At 37.1% G+C, this 18917-nt stretch overlaps 2 protein-coding genes across 2 annotated transcripts; one reads left to right on the top strand and one right to left on the bottom strand.

Annotated features, from left to right (window-relative positions):
* Window positions 1–395: 395 nt before the first annotated feature.
* On the top strand, window positions 396–2667 carry LOC145806042 (putative disease resistance protein At3g14460). The gene is made up of 2 exons (XM_082901681.1): window positions 396–2412; window positions 2532–2667. Exon 1 carries the CDS (start codon window positions 439–441, stop codon window positions 2380–2382), a length of 1944 nt encoding a protein of 647 aa, XP_082757807.1. The 5' UTR covers window positions 396–438; the 3' UTR covers window positions 2383–2412; window positions 2532–2667.
* A 3407-nt stretch (window positions 2668–6074) lies between these two features.
* Window positions 6075–17223, bottom strand: ASP3 (aspartate aminotransferase 3). Its single transcript, XM_028269008.2, has 12 exons — window positions 16674–17223; window positions 15352–15423; window positions 14749–14810; window positions 14588–14671; window positions 13414–13513; window positions 13196–13316; window positions 12505–12668; window positions 12225–12362; window positions 11465–11586; window positions 10945–11039; window positions 6650–6770; window positions 6075–6359 (listed from the first exon to the last, which is right to left on the bottom strand). Exons 1-12 carry the CDS (start codon window positions 16869–16871, stop codon window positions 6278–6280), a joined length of 1359 nt encoding a protein of 452 aa, XP_028124809.2. The 5' UTR covers window positions 16872–17223; the 3' UTR covers window positions 6075–6277.
* Between the last annotated feature and the right edge of the window lie 1694 nt (window positions 17224–18917).

Consider the following 18917-nt stretch of genomic DNA (forward strand, 5'->3'; position numbering starts at 1 on the left):
TCTGAATTACAGGACCATTTCAAGGCCAAATCCAGGTACGGAGTATTTGTCGATGTCGTCGAAGATGAGGTAGGGCAATGGCGGGAAGGTATGCGTAGAAAATAAACGGAATAGGTTGAGATCCGGCGGACGGCTAGGGTGAGGTTGCCGTCCGCCGGTGAAGCGAAAATATTAGGTTCTAAACCTGCTCTGATACCATGATAAATTGTAGTATTATTGATTGTTGTGTATCTATTTTGTACAAGAATTCCTATTATATAGGAGATGATTCTGGAGTAGGTGAGGAGTGAGTGGTGGAGGTAGGTTTGGTGGAGTGTAGTAGGTGATAGGAGTGAGTGGTGGAGGTAGGTTTGGTGGAGTGTAGTAGGTGATTTACATTTACATTAACACTTTTATTTCTCGCACAGTGATCCGTTGGATGGTCAACCCAAGTACAAAATGCACGGTCTTATTCACGATTTGTCTCGATTTGTCAATGGAGGTGAATATTATGCTACAAGCAGTGGTAAGATAGGACTCATCCCCAGGAAAGCTCGTCATGTCTCCTTGCAATGTGATCATCCAGAGCCGGTAGATTTTGAAATCTTCAATGGATGCAAAACTCTGAGAACTTTGCTGCTGTTGGGTAGATACAGATACCATATTAAGCAAATTCCTCTGGACTTATTCCTTCAGTTGAAATGCTTACGCGAGTTGGATCTCAGCCATACTAGCATTACTGAGTTGCCAAATACTATTGGAGAGCTAAAGCATTTGCGGTATCTGGATCTCTCATGGAGCCACATAAGGAGGCTGCCTGAATCTACAAGTGACCTATGCAACCTACAAACACTGAAACTGATGAAATGCCTCGAGCTTCATGCACTTCCAGAGAAGATGAGCAATCTAGAGAACCTACGCCATCTAAACATTTCCTTCAGTACAGCTCTGCTGAAGATCCTTCCCTTTGCTGATAGAAGACTTCTCGACTTGCCAAAATGCATCAAGAACCTTATCAACCTTCGTGATATTGACACTACTTTCAGCATGAGTTTGCAGTATATTCTTCCCTTTGTGGAAAGAGAATCTCATTCGAATTCCCTCTCTCGACTAATTTCCACCCCTCCAGGGTTGGGGAAACTAACAAAGCTCCAAACACTGTCCAATTTCGTTGTAACCAAGAGGACTGGATGTGGAGTTGAGGAGTTAAAGGGTATGGCAAATCTCCAAGGATCACTTTGTATTTCGAAACTGGAGAATGTAATGTGTGCGGAAAAGGCCAAGGAGGCTGATTTGAAGAGCAAGCATCGCCTGCAGGAGTTGACATTACGGTGGAGTGAAGAGAATATCTTGGATTTGAGGAATGGGGTAAAGGAGGAGGCGGTAATCGAGTGTCTTCATCCTAACAAGAAAATCAATGTTCTGAGGATTGAAAATTTTGGAGGTAAAAAGTTCCCAAGTTGGATAGAGAATGGTTCACTATCTAATTTAGTTTCTATTTGCATCATTAATTGTCAAAAGTGTCAAACCCTCCCCAAATTGTGGCAGCTTCCATTCCTGAAAGATGTCAAAATCCATGGAATTCATGGTCTGAAACATATAGGGCGCGAGTTTTATGGGGAAGGTGGAGTTGGATTCCCATCGCTAGAAATTCTGGAAATGAAGGACATCCCTAATCTGGCCTACTGGGCTGGAGCCGAGGCAGGTGAAATCCCTTGCCTTCGTGAACTTACCATTTGGGATTGTCCAATGATGATCGAGCTTCCAAACCTCCCATGTACGCTTACAACTTTAGAAATAGTCAACTGCAGGGGATTGAAATCTTTTCCAATGCTCCATTCTATCCAAAACTTGATATTTGGCCAATGTGCTGAGGTGATACTGAATTCATTGACTTGCTGCTTCACATTTATTTCCTCTTTAACTGTTTCTACATTTACCCAGCTAAGAAATCTTCCCGATGGGCCACTGCAAAACCTAACATCACTCAGAGAACTTAAGTTTATCGACTGTGATGAACTCGCCTTTTTGACTCAGGATCAAAGTTTGGGCAAGCTCAGTTCACTTGAATATTTGGAAATTTGCTGTTGTCCCAAGGTTACGTCATTGAAGGATGAGAATTTGCCGAACACGCTCAAATCATTGCGTATTGTATCGTGTCCATCTTTCACATCGCTTCCCGATGAGATCCAGAACCTCAGTGCCCTCGAAATTTTGGAAATATGTAATTGCCCACAACTCTCTAAGTTGCCTGAAAGAGAGATGCCAGCTGCACTTCAACTTTTCTGGGTAACGAGATGTCCTGTTTTGAAGGCACGCTGTCAAGATGAAGGTGAAGATTGGCCGAAAATATCGCATATTCCCAACATAAGGATTGATTTGGAATGGATTCAACAGAATTGAATATGTTTGTCATCAGAGTGGACTATTTAGGTATGGAATGGCTCATCTTAGATTCTATCTTTTTCATCTTTTTTTAATTTTTAATTTTTTATCCATTTGTTATTTGATCCAGTCTTAAAACCAAAGTTTATACTGTTCATGTCTGTTAGATTGGAAGGCAGCTTTTGGAACCATCATTGCTAGAAGAAATATGTTGAAGTCATTGCAGGTTGAACCAAGAAATATGTTCATGTCTGCACTTCAATTCAGAAACTGTACTTCAATGCTTGTGAAGAAGCCTTAGAAAGTGGGAAAATCGTTGGCTTTGATGAAAGGGAAATGCTAAAAGCCGCGCAGACTGTTGGATAATCTTATTATGTGTGTAAAAAATGTATTTAAAAAATCAACAATGATAGAGACCACTAATTTTGGAGCTCTAAAACGACCACTAATGACATGGGACTCAATAAAAAAAGAAAAAAAATACAACACCAAGACCAAAACATCAAATCATTCCTGGTGGGACCCACTGCCATAGCACTAATTAGTGCTCTCACTCATTTTCCTTAAAAAATATATATAAAATGTATTGAAATATATAAAATATGAAAAATGTGAATTGAAATTTTAAATTATTTTTTGTTATTATTTACAATTTAACCAACGCCCTACGGGCAGTGGTTAACAAGAAACATAATGAAATGCCTGTAAAAAATTATTGATCCTATTAGAGCAGCTCTAGTGGCAATGTATTTTTTTGGTTGAATTTTGGTTAAATAGTGTAGTATTTTTTGTGCTGCTATTTTTTTAATCTTCTACCATCAACCACCATTATTTAATCACTATTTTCTTGATAATGCTTCAATTCATTAATTTAAGTCAAAATTACAAATAAATAAAGAAAAATTAGTGATCCGATTAGTCCCAAGAGTTTTCTTATATACCAATTAGTTTCATCAATTTTGGAAAAGTAGATTTAATATATTATTTAAAAATTAAATTTACGGTTATACCTTTATTTCTATTATGTTTTTTTTTTTTTTTTTGCTAGAAAGATAAGATACACAATATATAAGAATCAAATTTCGGATGAATTTTTATATGGGAATCTTTTTATTTGGAATAACGTGAAATATGAGATTTTTTAAACATTCTAAAAGGATGTGAAATTCTTCAAATATTTCAAAATAAGTACAAAAATTGTTACCAAGCTTTGAGCAAATATATAATTTTAAGAGCACTCGGTCCATAAATCCAAATTCTAATTTTATTTGGTGAACAGTTTAGGCGCTGAAATTGTTTGTCCAAAAGGACAAACTCAAGCAAAATGACCAAAATGTCCTTATTTATATATATCATATAAATCATTCCAAAACCAAACAATCTCACACATACACTCTCTCTCTCTCTCTCTCTCCCCCTCTCCTGTGCCTCTCGCAAAGGCGCCGATGTCATCCCCTTCTCTACCACCACCACCACTGTCGCCGCCCTCTCTCTCTCTCCTCCTCTTCTCTTTACAAATCGATTAAGGCAACATCGCGACCCTTCGATGACGATGTTACGACTTCAACCTCCCCGTCGATGACTCCTCATCCACCGCAGTCACTCCTCATTTGTCGCCATCGACGACAATGCACCACAGCCTATTTACCACAACAATGGCAATTCCAACGTCGCCACCGTAGATCAAAGCATAGATCGAGCTAGGCAGATCATTTGATTCGAACTCAAAAGCTCAAAGATCTAAAACTGTGGAGATCACAAATCTGAAGTGGCCTTAGATCACAATATCTCTCTCTCTATATCTATCTCTTTTTCTCTCTAGCTTTATTTTTTAGATTCAATCACTGTTCTTCGATATAAATATATGCTTTCCAGATTTTTCAAAATTTTCATATTCGAACACAGTTCTTCAGATTTTTCACATGTGTGTGTGTGTGCGTGGGTGTATAAGAGAGATTTTTCATTTGAATAGTGTTGTTATGTTCTTAAATTGATCTATTGATGAGTTTGTTGCTATGTTCTCTCAATTTTTTGTTGTAAAATCGTTTTTGATTTTGATAAATTTTTTTTGTTTGAGTGAGCAATATGGATTATGTGTATGTAATAGGTAACAAAGAAGCCAAAGATGAGATACAGAAAAAGCAAGTGCGAAAAAGTAGAAGAACAGTGATTGTGAATGTTAATCCAATCAGTGTTCTTGAAACTCCATTCCCACTTTTGTATATGTTGTTTGTGATTGTAATGTGTGTATTACAAGAGACAGAAAGAGACAGATAAAGAAGAAAAAAGAAGAAGAAAGAGAGAGCAGTGGCTATGAATGTTTGAACAGATAAGAAAAAAATAAAAAATTAACAGATAAATAAGCTGACTAAGGTAGGTTATACCCCGATCTGTTCATTCAAAAAATTGAATAGATAAAAATAAATTTCAACATAAAAGAAAAATTAGCTCAATAATTTCAATGAATATGAAAAATTAGAGAGAAACCCACAGAATTTGAACAGATAGAGAGAGAAACTCACAAAATTTGAACAGATAAGGTAAAAAAAATTGAACAGATAGAAAATAATTTAAACAAATAGTCAATGAAAAGTCAACAGATAAAAAAAGTCAACAAGGGTAAAATTAGAAACAAAATATATTCCAAAACTAACAAAATAATTTCTCATCAAACTATTTCACAGAAGGTATTCTCCTCACCAACAAAAAATATTCATTAAATCTAATGGCTTATACGCTCTTTAACTTGGACTTTTTAACAATTTTCTCGAATTTCAATATGTATCACTCAAACGTAACACTCCAATATAGCACTTTAAAAAAACTTCTTATTATATTTTCTTACAAACGTAACATTCCAATATAACACTAAAAAAAAAAAAAAAATCTTTGGTGCAATACTCTAATGTAACACAAAAAATTTCTTAGTGTATTTTTTTCAAACGTAATATTCTAACATAATACTCTAAAAAAAAGATGTGAGATTCTTCAAAACATTTCAAAAGGATGTAAAATTCTTCAAATCATTCCAAAAAGAGTACAAAAAAAAAGACTAAATAGTTCACAATATCACATTTTGAAATTAATAGCATTTCACCCATAAATAAATGGGTTTGTGCATAGCTTTCATTTTTATATTTGTGAGGAAGTGGATTTTAAAAATACTCCTCGGATCTAGACAAGCCTGAAAGATCCTTGCAATGTCACCTAAAACAGATAAACAACTCTGATTGGTGGTGCCAAAATTAACACTCCGACAGTCTAGTCAGTTCTAGGTTTGAGTAGCTGATGTTTTTATATTTCTTGGAATCCAAGGTATTTACACATACTCTTTCCTCAGGTCCTTTCCTCTTTAATAGTCTCTTTTCTTCTCCCCCCTTGGTCCAACCTTCTTATCCTGCTTTTATGGAATGAGCCAGCATTTTGGTCCAACAAGACCCTTCCGATTATCTTGGACTACTCAACTTCGGCACATGGCCTGAATATCTCTAACTCGACTTCCCATGTGGGCCTCAATGCCTATTCGGCAATGATCCATAGCCCAATGGGCTTTGGCCTCATACGGCTCAATTGGCAGGTTCAGTTTGAAATTGAATATTTATATTCGGCTCCCACAATATTTAATTTATCTAAATTTATAATCCATAAATATGCAACCACAACAAAAGAGAGATGTATTTCTACTTTCGCACAAATTAAGGGATAAAAACTAATATTGAATGGAAATGCCATAAATTAAGTTGTTCAAAATTCCTCCAACATGAGTTCAGAAACTCCAAGTCACCTGAATCATACATTTCTTTTCTACCCCAAGCCATTGAGATGGTCATTATTACAACAAAACTATCACAAAAAAAGGTGCTGAACTCCATCAGAATTAATAAGACGGGAACAGACTTACCATATGAAATATTTAAACACGGGTAACAGCCGCATGTATTGCATCTGCAAGGTGTGGGACCGTCTTGGTGCTCAGGCCAGCCATGCTAATCCTCCTGCAGGATTCAAATACGAGCTTGTTAAAAAAACATTCAGGGATGCATTTGCTTTCTATCACGAGAATGCATTCAGATGCCGTTCAATTGTTGAAACACAAGATGAAATTCGAGTATTCTAAAGCATTGTATGGATATGAAATTATTGTATTCACCAGCACTAGATATGATGTAAGAAATTTCCAGACAAGTCATTTAAAAACTCCATATACGCTCATATATTAACTTGCATGTGATTTTTTTTCCTTTTCTTTTTCAATATAATTAAGTCGTGGAATAAATCTTGCTACCCGTCAGATGTCATGTAGATATGGTACTCTTTGGTCATGAATACGACTTGCTCCGAGTTCAGCCCTGTGAAAGTAAACATCCCAATCTGTTTGATAATGTGACTCCAGTCACCAGGTGTACCTGCCGTGAAAGAAAAATACACATGTAAACATAAGAATTTCACAATCATAGAATCGAATGCAGATACTCATTTATGCCACCAAGAGTGATGACTTTGGTCAGGAATCAGAAGAGAGATCCAGGACACAGCAGTATTTTCTAATCACAAGTCAAAAGATCAAAACATGAGAGACTTTTGTTGTGTTTGGTTTGGTTTGGTTTTGAGAGATAAGGGAGAGAGTTTAGAAATTTTTTTGATTTGGTTGGTTGTATATTTTGGAAATAGTTTTGGAGTATGGGAGGTTGGGATGATTTGATATTTTGTTGTAGTTGAGTAGATGCTTGCAAGAGAAAAAGTGATTGAGAAGGAGAGAGGAGAGAGAAAAAGTGATTGATTGATGTGTATGAGAGAGTAATTTTAGAAAAAAATTTCCAAAATCACTAAAACCAAACAAAATTTTAAAAAAATGTCTCCAAAATTATTCTCTCAAAAACAAACCAAACAAGGCCTTTTAATTTGGATGGAATCCACTATTGCATTGGTTCAAGGACCTTCAAAGTCAACATAACATGAAGCTATTTTTTCTTAAGAGTTCTTCAGCATTCATGATAATTTCCTCTGAATATGATTCCCTGTAAAATGAGATCAGTTGTTAAAACCTATCACCTACTTCACCCACTTAAACCTACTCCACTAAACCTAACCCACTACACCACTACCACCTCACCTACTCCACTAAACCTAACCCACTACACCACTACCACCTCCACTTCACCTACTCCTCACCTACTACACTCACCCTCTCCTATATAATGAGCCACTCACCATTTCTAATATCAATAAACATAAATCAATCAATAATACAATTCTCTATTTCTCTTTATACATTAAATTTCTACATAGTATCAGAGCAAGGTTAAGCACTTAGTATTTTTCGTTTCACCGGCGGGCGGCAACCTCGCCTTGGTCGCCCGCCGGACCTCAACCTATTCCGCTTATTTTCTACACATACCTTCCCATCACTGCCTAAATCCTCTCTCTTGAGGCCAATGTGAATTCCTCTTCTTCATAATCTGCACTAACTGTGGCATCTTTTCCTGGGGCAAACTCTGCAACCCAACACTCAATCTATGCTTCTCCTCCATGCTCATTTGCCTCTTGTTAGGATCCTTCGCCTTCGGCTTTGGTTTGGGCTTCGCCACAGCCTTGAGCTTCACTGCAGCTTTCAGCTTCACGGCAGCCTTCGGTTTCACAGCAGCTTTTGGCTTCGCAGCTGGCTTGGCCTTTGCCGCTGGCTTGGGCTTCACAGCGGCTTTTTTGGCGCAGCAGCTTTTGTCTTAGCCGGAGCTTTCTTTTCCTTTTTCGCTTTTACAGCCTTCGGCTTTGCTTCCCTCTGGTGGCTCCCCAGGTTCCACCTGAGCTGCATGATTCATTTATAGCTGCAATTGATAAGGGAAGTATTAGAACAATGCCCAATAGAAGTATGCCAGCTGCTCCTTACCCTACTCCTGGAGCACTATTAATAGGTGATGCTTTCAACATGCGTCATCCTTTAACTGGTGGAGGAATGACTGGAGCCCTGTATAAGGTGTTTTGTGCATCTCCTGATCAAGCAAGGAAGGAAATGCGTGAAGCATGTTTTGATTATTTGAGCCTTGGAGGTGTGTGTTCAACAGGACCAGTGGCTTTACTCTCTGGTCTAAATCCTAGCCCATTGAGCTTGATACTCCATTTCTTTGCTATAGCCATATATGGTGTTGGCCGTCTCTTGCTACCATTTCCTTCCCCTAAGCGCCTGTGGATAGCAGCTAGATTATTTTTAGGTGCATCGGCTATCATTTTTCCCTTCTTTCTCTCACATGGGCTTGTCCCCTCTCTCTCCTCCGTTTGATTTCAAAATCCATTATTTTTATTTATTTTCTCCAAACCACTTTCCTTATTTCCCCCATCTTTCATTTTGATTTCAAATATATTTTTATTATTTCTTTCTTTATTTTTCTTTCACATTATTTTTTAATCTTTTTCAAATTCCATTCATACCATATAGCTTTGCACACCAAACCATCTTTTATTCATCTCAGGGATCAACCCCGATCACAATTTTAACAAAAAAAAAAAAAAAAAAAAAACAACCACAACAACACCAACCACAACACCACAAGATTTGTTTTCTTTTCTGCAGACGGCCACCCACCGACCTCACTTTTTCGCCTATTCCGCCGGTCTTTTCTTCTTGCCTCCGTCCTGGGCGGCCCTTGACGGTGTTGCCTCCGTGTTTCCCACTCCACTGGGCACGATCACTCCATCCTGCTCCTCCACTGCAGCATATGGCAGCCCTCCAAATCGGAACATAACGGTGGCCTTCCGCTTCAGCTCCTTGTTTTCTGTCTTTAGCACACTTATCTCTGCTCGCGCATCCTTATACATACGTTGGAGCAGAGCCAGCTGGGAGTTTAACTGTTGCACCTCATTTGTCCTGCTCTGCAGCCGGTGCGACAAGTTTGTGACCGCAGTCATGGTTTCCACACATGACTTCAGAGTATACTGATTGGCCTCAATATCAGTTTGCACCGCCATTTTTTGTTCTGCCGACCGCATCGGAAAGTTCAACGGAGCAAAACCAGAGGTGTTTGGTTGAGGTTCACTGGCCACCGCACCAGTTATTTCTCTTGTGGACTCGTTCAGTTCTGGAAAGAGCGTGAGCAGACCACGGGAAGAGGAGGCCAGGTTCTGGGTAGCTGGACGGGAAGAAGAGGCCATGTTGCTAAGTGTTTCAGAGACGGGTTGGTTAGGGAGTATTACAGAGTTTCTCTCTCAGCAAAGGAAGAGTTTTTTTCAGAGGATTTTCAGAAGTTTTTTGTCTGCTTCAGCCTCAGCATCAACCTTGGTTAAATAGCCAAGGCAGCCACGCGTATCGCGCGCCACTTGCCGACAAACGAGCGCGCCAGCCAAGGCCCTCACGTGCCTCGCCATCATATCTGGCACGCCTTTTTATGGATTGGGCACGCCTTTTGATGGCACGCCTTTTGAAAGATTAGGCACACCTTTTGAGGGTGCGACTTTTTAGGGGTCCGACAAGACTCTGTAAACTGTCCCGACATAGATTCCGGTTAGTTTCTACAAGGGTCCGACAAGACTCTGTAAACTGTCCCGACATTGATTCCGGTTAGTTTCTACAAAGGTCCGACAAGACTCTGTAAACTGTCCCGACATTGATTCCGGTTAACTCCTTCATGGGTCCGACAAGACTTTGTAAACTGTCCCGACATTGATTCCGGTTAGTTTCTACAAGGGTCCGACATGACCCCATAAACTGTCTTCTACAACGGTCCGACATGACCCCATAAACTGTCTTCTACAACGGTCCGACATGACCCCATAAACTGTCTTCTACATCGGTTTGACACCGCCATCCAGTGTCCTCTACACCGTTATGACACCACCATACAGTGTCCTCTACAACGTTATGACACCCCCATACAGTGTCCTCTACAACGTTATGACACCACCATACAGTGTCTTCTACAACGTTATGACACCACCATCCAGTGTCTTCACCAATGGTCTGACACGACCATACAGTGTCTCCTATCCTCTTTTATTTTTATGTATTTTCTTGTTTTGTAACTCTCTCCAAACTCAAGTTGGTTAGTTCCTATCCCCCTTGAGTTTGCGGGGGGCTGTTAAAACCTATCACCTACTTCACCCACTTAAACCTACTCCACTAAACCTAACCCACTACACCACTACCACCTCACCTACTCCACTAAACCTAACCCACTACACCACTACCACCTCCACTTCACCTACTCCTCACCTACTACACTCACCCTCTCCTATATAATGAGCCACTCACCATTTGTAATATCAATAAACATAAATCAATCAATAATACAATTCTCTATTTCTCTTTATACATTAAATTTCTACATCAGTATTCCCATTTAAAGATTGAACATAGAACTCTTCCCCGATTTCAGTGCAGATCTGCCCCAAGCTCTGAGAGAGTAGGTTACTTTTCCCAATTCTTTTATTTTTCTTTTTGTATTCTGAATCTTCAAGACAAAATTATCACAGAACCCTTTTCCCACTAAAATCTAAAAACAAAGCTTGAAATACCACCACTGAAACTAGAATAGAAAAGGTAATCTTACGCCCACAAAACCTATGGAAGGAAACTTTAGATTGGATTACCTCTAGCACGTAAAGCTTCAAACAGTTTGTGGCGCATGCTGATAATACGATCAGCCATTGCCTTCAACTCAATGGTCCATTCGTTGTACATATTGCTACAGGTAAAGCAAAGACAGACATAATTGACATAATTATAAAAAATAAAATAAAAATAATAATGATAAAGGAAATATGAAATCAGCAGAGAACCAGTCATTAAATGAGATATCTGCCATATGAGTTTTCTTTTGGATTTGGATAGAGTGTGAAAAGTATTAGGTCAGTTGTGTTTTTTGACATTGTACATGTCTGAGAACCACATCGATATCTGCCATATGAGTCTTCTTTTGGATTTGGACAGAGTGAGAAGTATTAGGTCAGTTATGTTTTCTGACATTGTACATGTCTGAGAAGCCACATCAAAAGATAGATTACCACCCTCAATGTGGTCCTATTAAATGTGTCTTTTCTTAATTAATAAAAAAGGAAGAAGACAATGAAAAAACAACTCGCATTCCAAACCTTTTAGTGTAAATAGTACCTGTCCTTGAGAATGGTAGCTACAATAGATGGACCATGAATGGGTGGGTTTGAAAACATGGGCCTGATCACAAGTTTCAACTGGCTCTCAACTCTGCTAGCAACATCAGCATTCTTGCAAACCTATAGAATGAAAATTTCGCTAGACATTACAATCATAGAATAAACATGAAGGTTAAGAAATCTATGACAAACAACCAAGAGAGTAAAGGATGGCAATGTTGCGTTAGAAAATAAAAAATCACACTAAATTATTTCAGTATTGCATCTCATCCAAGTCTAACAAAACTTTTACTAACTTTAGCATAGGTCCTATTATGTGCCCTTATTCTGCGTCTGAAGCCACATTTGTATCCTTTAAAAAAGGATGGATTTGACAACTAAATAATGACAGATCAAAAGACAATTTCAATAAACCATTGCCTGACATTTTGAGCTCATTTTTTTATTTCTTAGGCATATTTGAAGAAGCTATAATTGAGGTAAAGAGTGAAGTTTTTCAGATGATGGAAAATTGTGAGGAGATCCAATTTAAAAGGAAAAAAAAAAAAAAAGGGAAAAGAAAATTTGATCATTTCTCTGGAAGGAGACACTAGCACTATATCCAGGCACATTAGTGTTGAATTTTAAGCATCATTCAGTTATGAAAGGAATATGGAACAAATTTTTAAAAAGCAGTATGAATTGCAGAATTATGAAAAAAAGTTTTCGAGAATTTGAAGTAATGAACATTGAGTTTCAGAAAGTATAAATTTTCTTACAATGCTCAGGGCACCAACACGTTCCCCATAGAGCCCCATGTTCTTCGCATAGCTCTGAGCTACTAGGCATTCACCACCATCAGCAACAAACATGCGAACAGACTGTGCATCTGCGTCCAAACTTCCACTTGCAAAACCCTAGAATGTCAAAATTACATCAACCGAAGTCTTGAAGACAAAATCATACTGAACAAAGAATGATAACTACCCTTGTGAATACATTTTAGGCCCCACAGTATTATGGAACTCAAACTACTTCATGCATTCTGCAGTAGCCCACCTGATAGGCACTATCAAAGAAAGGTAACAAGCCCTTTGATCTCATCAACTTCCTGATCTGCTCCCACTGCTCAAGTGTTGGATCAACACCAGTTGGGTTATGAGCACATGCATGAAGAAGCACAATTGCTCCCGATGGAGCAGAACTGAGGTCATCTAACAAGCCTATTACCCCAAAAAAGAAATCATCATAACATGATAAGAAACAAATATACATCTACAAACAATAATAATATATGTATGTTTACAAATACACAACAAATACCCAAAGAGGGGAAACTCACATTCTCAGGTACAACACCCAAAAAAAACATATTCTAGTAAATCACCAACTGAAACTATTTATCAATTAAAGAAAAAAAAACATCGGATAAACTCAAGTATCAATGTCACCAAAGATATATGAGTAGCAATTAATCTCTTTTTTTCCTGGAACATTGGAGGGGGAGCGGTAGTCATACCTATGACCTCCTATTGAGGGACACAACTCTGGCCACTCCCTTTTATTCACCCAAAAAAACAAAAAAAAAAACTCTGGCCACTGGGCCAACTCTAATGGTCAGTAGCAATTAATCCTAGTTCTGACACAAAACAATAAATAGAGTCGCATCTAAACATGGTCAAACATGAAACTGCAATGTGCAAGCTAATACCAAAGAGATCACACCTATACATAGAGGGTTATACCGAACCTTGGAAATTGAGCCCACGTGTTGCTGGATCATAATAGCTATAAGTCTTCACAAATAACCCTCCTATAGTGAAAATTTTTGGGTGGTTTCCCCATGTTGGCTGGGGAATGTATATTGTGCGCTGCAACATAAAACAAGTTCGGTAGGTTCAAATAAATAATAATCCTCTATACAAAAAAGAGGAAAAATAAGATGAAGAAAATGAAAGAACCATTAACCTGGTGATAATGTTTTGCCAGAAACTCAGCTCCAACTCTCAATGAGCCAGTACCAGACAAGCACTGGACAGTAGTAACCCTGTTCTCTTGAATAGCAGGGCTATTTTCAACCCATCACAACAAGCAATATTGTCAAAGGAAAATATACATGATGCAGCAAGTACAAGAGAAGTAGACAAATAACTGAAAGAAAATACAGGTAGATTTGTAGGAACACTTCCAACAGCCAAACATTGAATCAACGTTCCAAAGAGAGTCTGAAGTCTATGCCACTGTGGCAAACAATTCACCACACTTATGAATTTAATCATATAACATCTTGATGCACTTCTTCATTTCATCAATACCGGCCACATCCTCTTCAATCTCTTCATCTTTGTGAATAATTGATTCAAGGTATTGGAAATTATCACTCATACATATCTCAGTCCATGAAGTTCTACTCTACCTTCATTCCTGTTTATATCCTGTTTAATAGAAATTCCATCCGATCCTAGAGGTTTAATTTTATAAGTTTTCAATACCACGATAATTTGCTAATCTTTGTTTTTATCTATTGAAACTAACATACTTTCCCTCCATTCATCAAGCATTCAAGAACTTGTTAAACAAATTAGTCAACCAAACTTCCCCTTCATCACCCAAACACATCCAAATATCAATAGGAAGTCCATCCAGTTCTCAGGTTTTCCTATTATCATCTTCCTCATAGCCTAGTTCACCTCTGCTGCTTGGATCTTATTAATAATTTAATATTACTACTAGATTTATAAGATCTCATAACCTCAAGTTTCCTATGTGGTTTCATTAAATAGCTTTTCAAACTAACTCCTCTCACATAAATACAAAGGGCAACCCAGGGCACGAAGCTCCCGCTAAATCGGAGTCTGTGGAGGGCATATAATGCATTTCCGTTACGCTTGCTGACAATATTTTCTATTGCCATTGTCTTTTTCAGTGGGCAATACATTATTCTCTATATGGTTTGCATATGGAAATCATTCTATGAAATGTTGTTTGCTTAGTAGTCTTTTATTGTACCATAATTTCTTTAAAAATATACAAATTGAAACAGATTTATGATCAACTTATTATAAAAACCAATCTCATATGCTATCACAACTTAATATGACATGTGATTAACAATATTACATCAGAGCATTGAATTTTGTACCTGTCAGCACCAAATATGAGCTTAGCACTCAGTTTATTGAAATCTGCCAGTCCAACAATGGGAAGATATTCCTTAACACGGGAGCTGCATATCATGCAAATTTAAGCTAAATCACCACTCATAAAAGTTCCTATCATGATTACAATGACATGATAAATCACCTGTCATTAACAAGGATCTGCTCTGCTTTTCTCACCACATTCAAAACAAGAGGTTTACCTTCCTGTTATGCGATGAATCCAACAGCCAAAAAAAAATTGCATTAGAATGAAAATTGCGTAGTGTGCAAACTATAAAGGCACACTAGCTCATATTCAGCTCCCAAGGAATTGTACTTCTTGCTTCGTAGATAACCATCACAATAAACAATCCATTTTAAATCACAATTTCATATCCCAAAATATTGTAAATGGCAAAGCCGTAAATATCACCAACACAATAGTATGGAGGAGCTGCACTCTTTGCTGTACAAGAGCGGCACTATACGGATGATAGCTGCACCTAAATACCATCATGTGGCATGATATGATGAGCGAAAAGCTAAAAACACAATCTTCAAGGTGCTAAGCCCTGCATGCTCAAGATACGCAGAGTCCCTGAGCATGAGCATGAGCATGAGCATGAGCATGAGCATGAGCATGAGCATGAGGGTATCTAGATACATGCACATTTCTAAAACAATGCAGCAAGATATTTATTTGCAGTGATGCCTTTAATTTTTCAAACATTCAATAAAATTCATATGACACAATCAAGAAACTCACCTCTGTTCTATAAGCACCAACACCCAAATTTAACTTTATTGGGCTGGGATCTTTATTATATGCAACAGTCACCTGTTCATTATAGATGATGTTAGCAAGCTATCAAGACCACCTGACAAAACTGAATCCAAGCAAAGATATGGTACAAAGAGATAATAGAGCAGTACCAAGATTTCAACACATGCCAATTTAAAATTCTTAATAGTTTAATAAATTAAAAATTAGTAATCTGTGTGTTCTTTAAGTAGGCTTTGTATCTCACGCATAGACATGGTAATGGCCAAGATCCTGAGATGAAATAGAAGAGTCTGGATCTTTTTTAGAGTGATTTTTCCTAGAGTGATCATAAAGTTCGTTTTTGGATGCCTGAGATTTAATTCTACAAAATTGAAGGTAGAATTCTAAAAGGTGGGTACTTTCCACTAAACTCGTTTCCTTTATGCTCTGTATGGCTGCTCCCTAATTTGGATGTGACAAAAAAAAAAAGCAAAAACAAAAACAAAAACCAAAACAAACAAACAAACAAATTTACAAACTTCCACCCGCCAGTCTTGCTCAATTGGAAGTTTTTCATTTTCGGGAAGCAAAATCCAAATTAAACTTCTCTTCATTTCATCAATTCGATGAGCAACAAAAACGATCTAAAGGCATACGCTGAGCCATAGTGATCCATGAAACAGCGAAGTGCGCTTTTTTGTTTTCTCTAAAATCTGTAACCATAAATAAATAAATAAAAATTAAAAATGATCTAAACTTCTCTTCATTGCATTGATTTTGTTCTCTCTCTAAAGTCTGTAACCATCATGATCCATGAAACAACAACCAAAAAACTGAGCCACAACAAACATTAAAAACCGATCGCGATCCAGGAACCTCGAACAACACCAAAAATCATTAAGTTTAGAGAGAGAGAGAGTCGTAGCACAATAACTAATCGCAAAAATTGTAAGTTGATCCATAGCTTACGTATATATATATATATATATATATCAGGAATGAGAGAGAGAGAGAGAGAGAGAGAGAGAGAGAAATGACGATCAAACTCGAATCAACCCAACGAACTAACAAAATCGATTCGTCACTGATAAAAAAAAGAAGCACAAGGTTGAGGGAGAGAGGATTAAAACACGAATATACAAAAAAAAAGAAAAAAGAAAAAAAGATCAGAATCTGAAGAAATTAGAGAGGAAATTTGAGGATCAATAAAATTTGATTCACAAAGTGCATAAAAAAGACCAGAATTTGCATATCAACGCGAAAACGAAGAGAGAAACAGGAGAGAGAGAGAGAGAGAGAGAGAGAGAGAGAGAGAGAGGGAGTACCCCGAGAATTGGATCTTCAGGAGCGCGAACAACGTGAGCGAACACAGAGTTGGCATCGAAGCCCGAAGTCGGAGAAGCAGAGATCGAATCCATTTCTGAGGAAGAGGAGGAAGAAGAGGAGGAGGAGGGGTTGAGATGTCTGAGGAGAGAACTTAACCTCCGATCGGTCACTGAACTGTGGGCGCTGATGACTGACATCGATTCCCGTGGGTGCGTTTTACCCAAGTATTGTGCGCTTTTTCGCGGTATCGAGGGTCGTTTTAGACCAGATCAAAAAAAAAAAAAAAAAAAAAAAAAGTCGTTTTAGACGGTGACGGTCTCTTTTTTCTTTATAATGCGGGAGAGTATTGGATGACGCCGTGGAGTCATGGAGAGGTAGTCTGTCTAGGGAGACGTGTCACGTGTATGAGGTGGGGCCCATATTAACTGTATGATTATTGGGGTACACGTGGCGATAAGTGTTGTAGGTGTACAGAGAGATTGCTCGGCACGTAACTGGATGCAATAAGGTTATTGTTCGCGTCACCTGATCATAACCATCAATTTAATTCCAAGTAGAGAAATTATGGCATGTTATTTATAAGTTATTTTTTAGATATTAAATTTTGTGTAATTTCTTATATAATTTTAAATCTTATTTAAATAAGAATGTATCTTATAAGATTTTATATAAACGTAACGTGACGTGACATTTACATAAACGTAATGTGACACCTATATAAACGTAACGTAACGTGATACCTACATAAACGTAACGTAACGTGTCACGTTACATTTCGCAAACTTAATGAGTTTTTATTTTTTTAAATTGAATGTGAAAATGTTACTGATTTATGTTGGTGTCATGTTACGTTTCATATAAATATGATCTATGGCAACATTCAATTTAATTTCACATTACGTTACATTACGTTACGTTTATGTAGGTGTCACATTACGTTACATTTATATAGATATGATCTATGGTAACATGCACCAGTATAAGAAATTGTATGTTATCATAGATCACAAGTGTCACGTTACGTTTATATAAGTGTTACGTTACGTATAAGTGTCACGTTACGTTACGTTTCGTTTATATAGATATAATTTATGGTAACATTCAATTTCCTATATATGGTTTTACTATTATTTATGATATTAACAATTAATATTGAGGGTAAATGTGTAAACAAATTTCTCACAGGACTTATGGGAACATAAGTTTTTTAGTATGACCATATGTAGCATAAGTCTCCCTAATAGGACTTATAAATAATTTTTCCAAAAAGTCCCTCTTTTTATACTCCAAGGTTTTATAAACTTGTATCAAATTGAGAATATAACAAATGTTTCACCAAACTAAAGATGTTTTGTGTCTTTCATCAAATCACTGCTCATTACCATTGTATTTTCACCACCGAATGTCCTCCCGGATGACCACATTAAAGAAAAATTTTGTAAAAAATTTACACTAGAAGGTCGACCCCCTGGATAACTCATTATCATTTTGGTCACTGATATTGTTCCTTGTCCTACTATGAAAATTTTACATTAGCCGGTCAACCAATGGTTTGATGAAAAGTCAAATCCTTCCGTTGGAATAGACGATATAAAAGAAATTTTTTTCTCAAATTTGATGAAAAAATTAATGCACCGTTGGAGATGCCCTTATGATTTATTGTGTTATTAGTTATGATTTACTATGATATTAATTATAACATTATTTTAGTTATAATTTAAGAGATTTCTACTTATACCTTAAGGTTTTGCTTGGGATAAACTATTTTAGCCCGCCTTTTTTTTTTTTTTGATTATTTTAGTCTAGCTAAAGAAGTTTTATTTCGGATAAACTTTTGGTTTTTTTTTTTTAAATGTGATATTTGTGAGAGAAAAAGTAAAATGATTATTGGTTGAACGTAACATTTTATCTTATTTTGACTTTTTAATCTATTTTATCTTTTATGGGCTAAAGGTTGTTTTGGATATGACTTATAAGTTGATTTTTTTTACCTATTACGAAAAAACGTAAAGACAAATAGAAAAATAATGTAATCGAAATAAATCAATAAGCGAATAAATAATTTATTTATGTTATTACCAAAAGCCAAACAAAAGATGGTTATAATCAGTTTTTTTGTTAAAATTTGATTAAAAGCTAATTATAATCAGTTTTTTGTGAGAGAGTGAAGTGGGTTATAATCTGGGAAGTAGATTATAACCCACTTCCCAAAAGACCCCATATTGTTACAACAGCTCATAATT

The sequence above is a fragment of the Camellia sinensis genome, chromosome 13 (assembly GCF_055761805.1).
Source record: "Camellia sinensis isolate YWXY chromosome 13, ASM5576180v1, whole genome shotgun sequence".
Classification (NCBI taxonomy): domain Eukaryota; kingdom Viridiplantae; phylum Streptophyta; class Magnoliopsida; order Ericales; family Theaceae; genus Camellia; species Camellia sinensis.

Excerpts from the sequence above, each read along its gene's own strand:
- LOC145806042 (XM_082901681.1), top strand. The coding sequence starts at position 439 with ATGCACGGTCTTATTCACGATTTGTCTCGATTTGTCAATGGAGGTGAA.
- ASP3 (XM_028269008.2), bottom strand. The coding sequence starts at position 16,871 with ATGTCAGTCATCAGCGCCCACAGTTCAGTGACCGATCGGAGGTTAAGT. Across the intron at positions 15,424-16,673 it reads CTGAAGATCCAATTCTCGGG|GTGACTGTTGCATATAATAA; the intron begins GTACTCCCTCTC and ends TATAATGAACAG. Across the intron at positions 13,317-13,413 it reads TGGCAAAACATTATCACCAG|CGCACAATATACATTCCCCA; the intron begins GTTAATGGTTCT and ends TTTATGTTGCAG.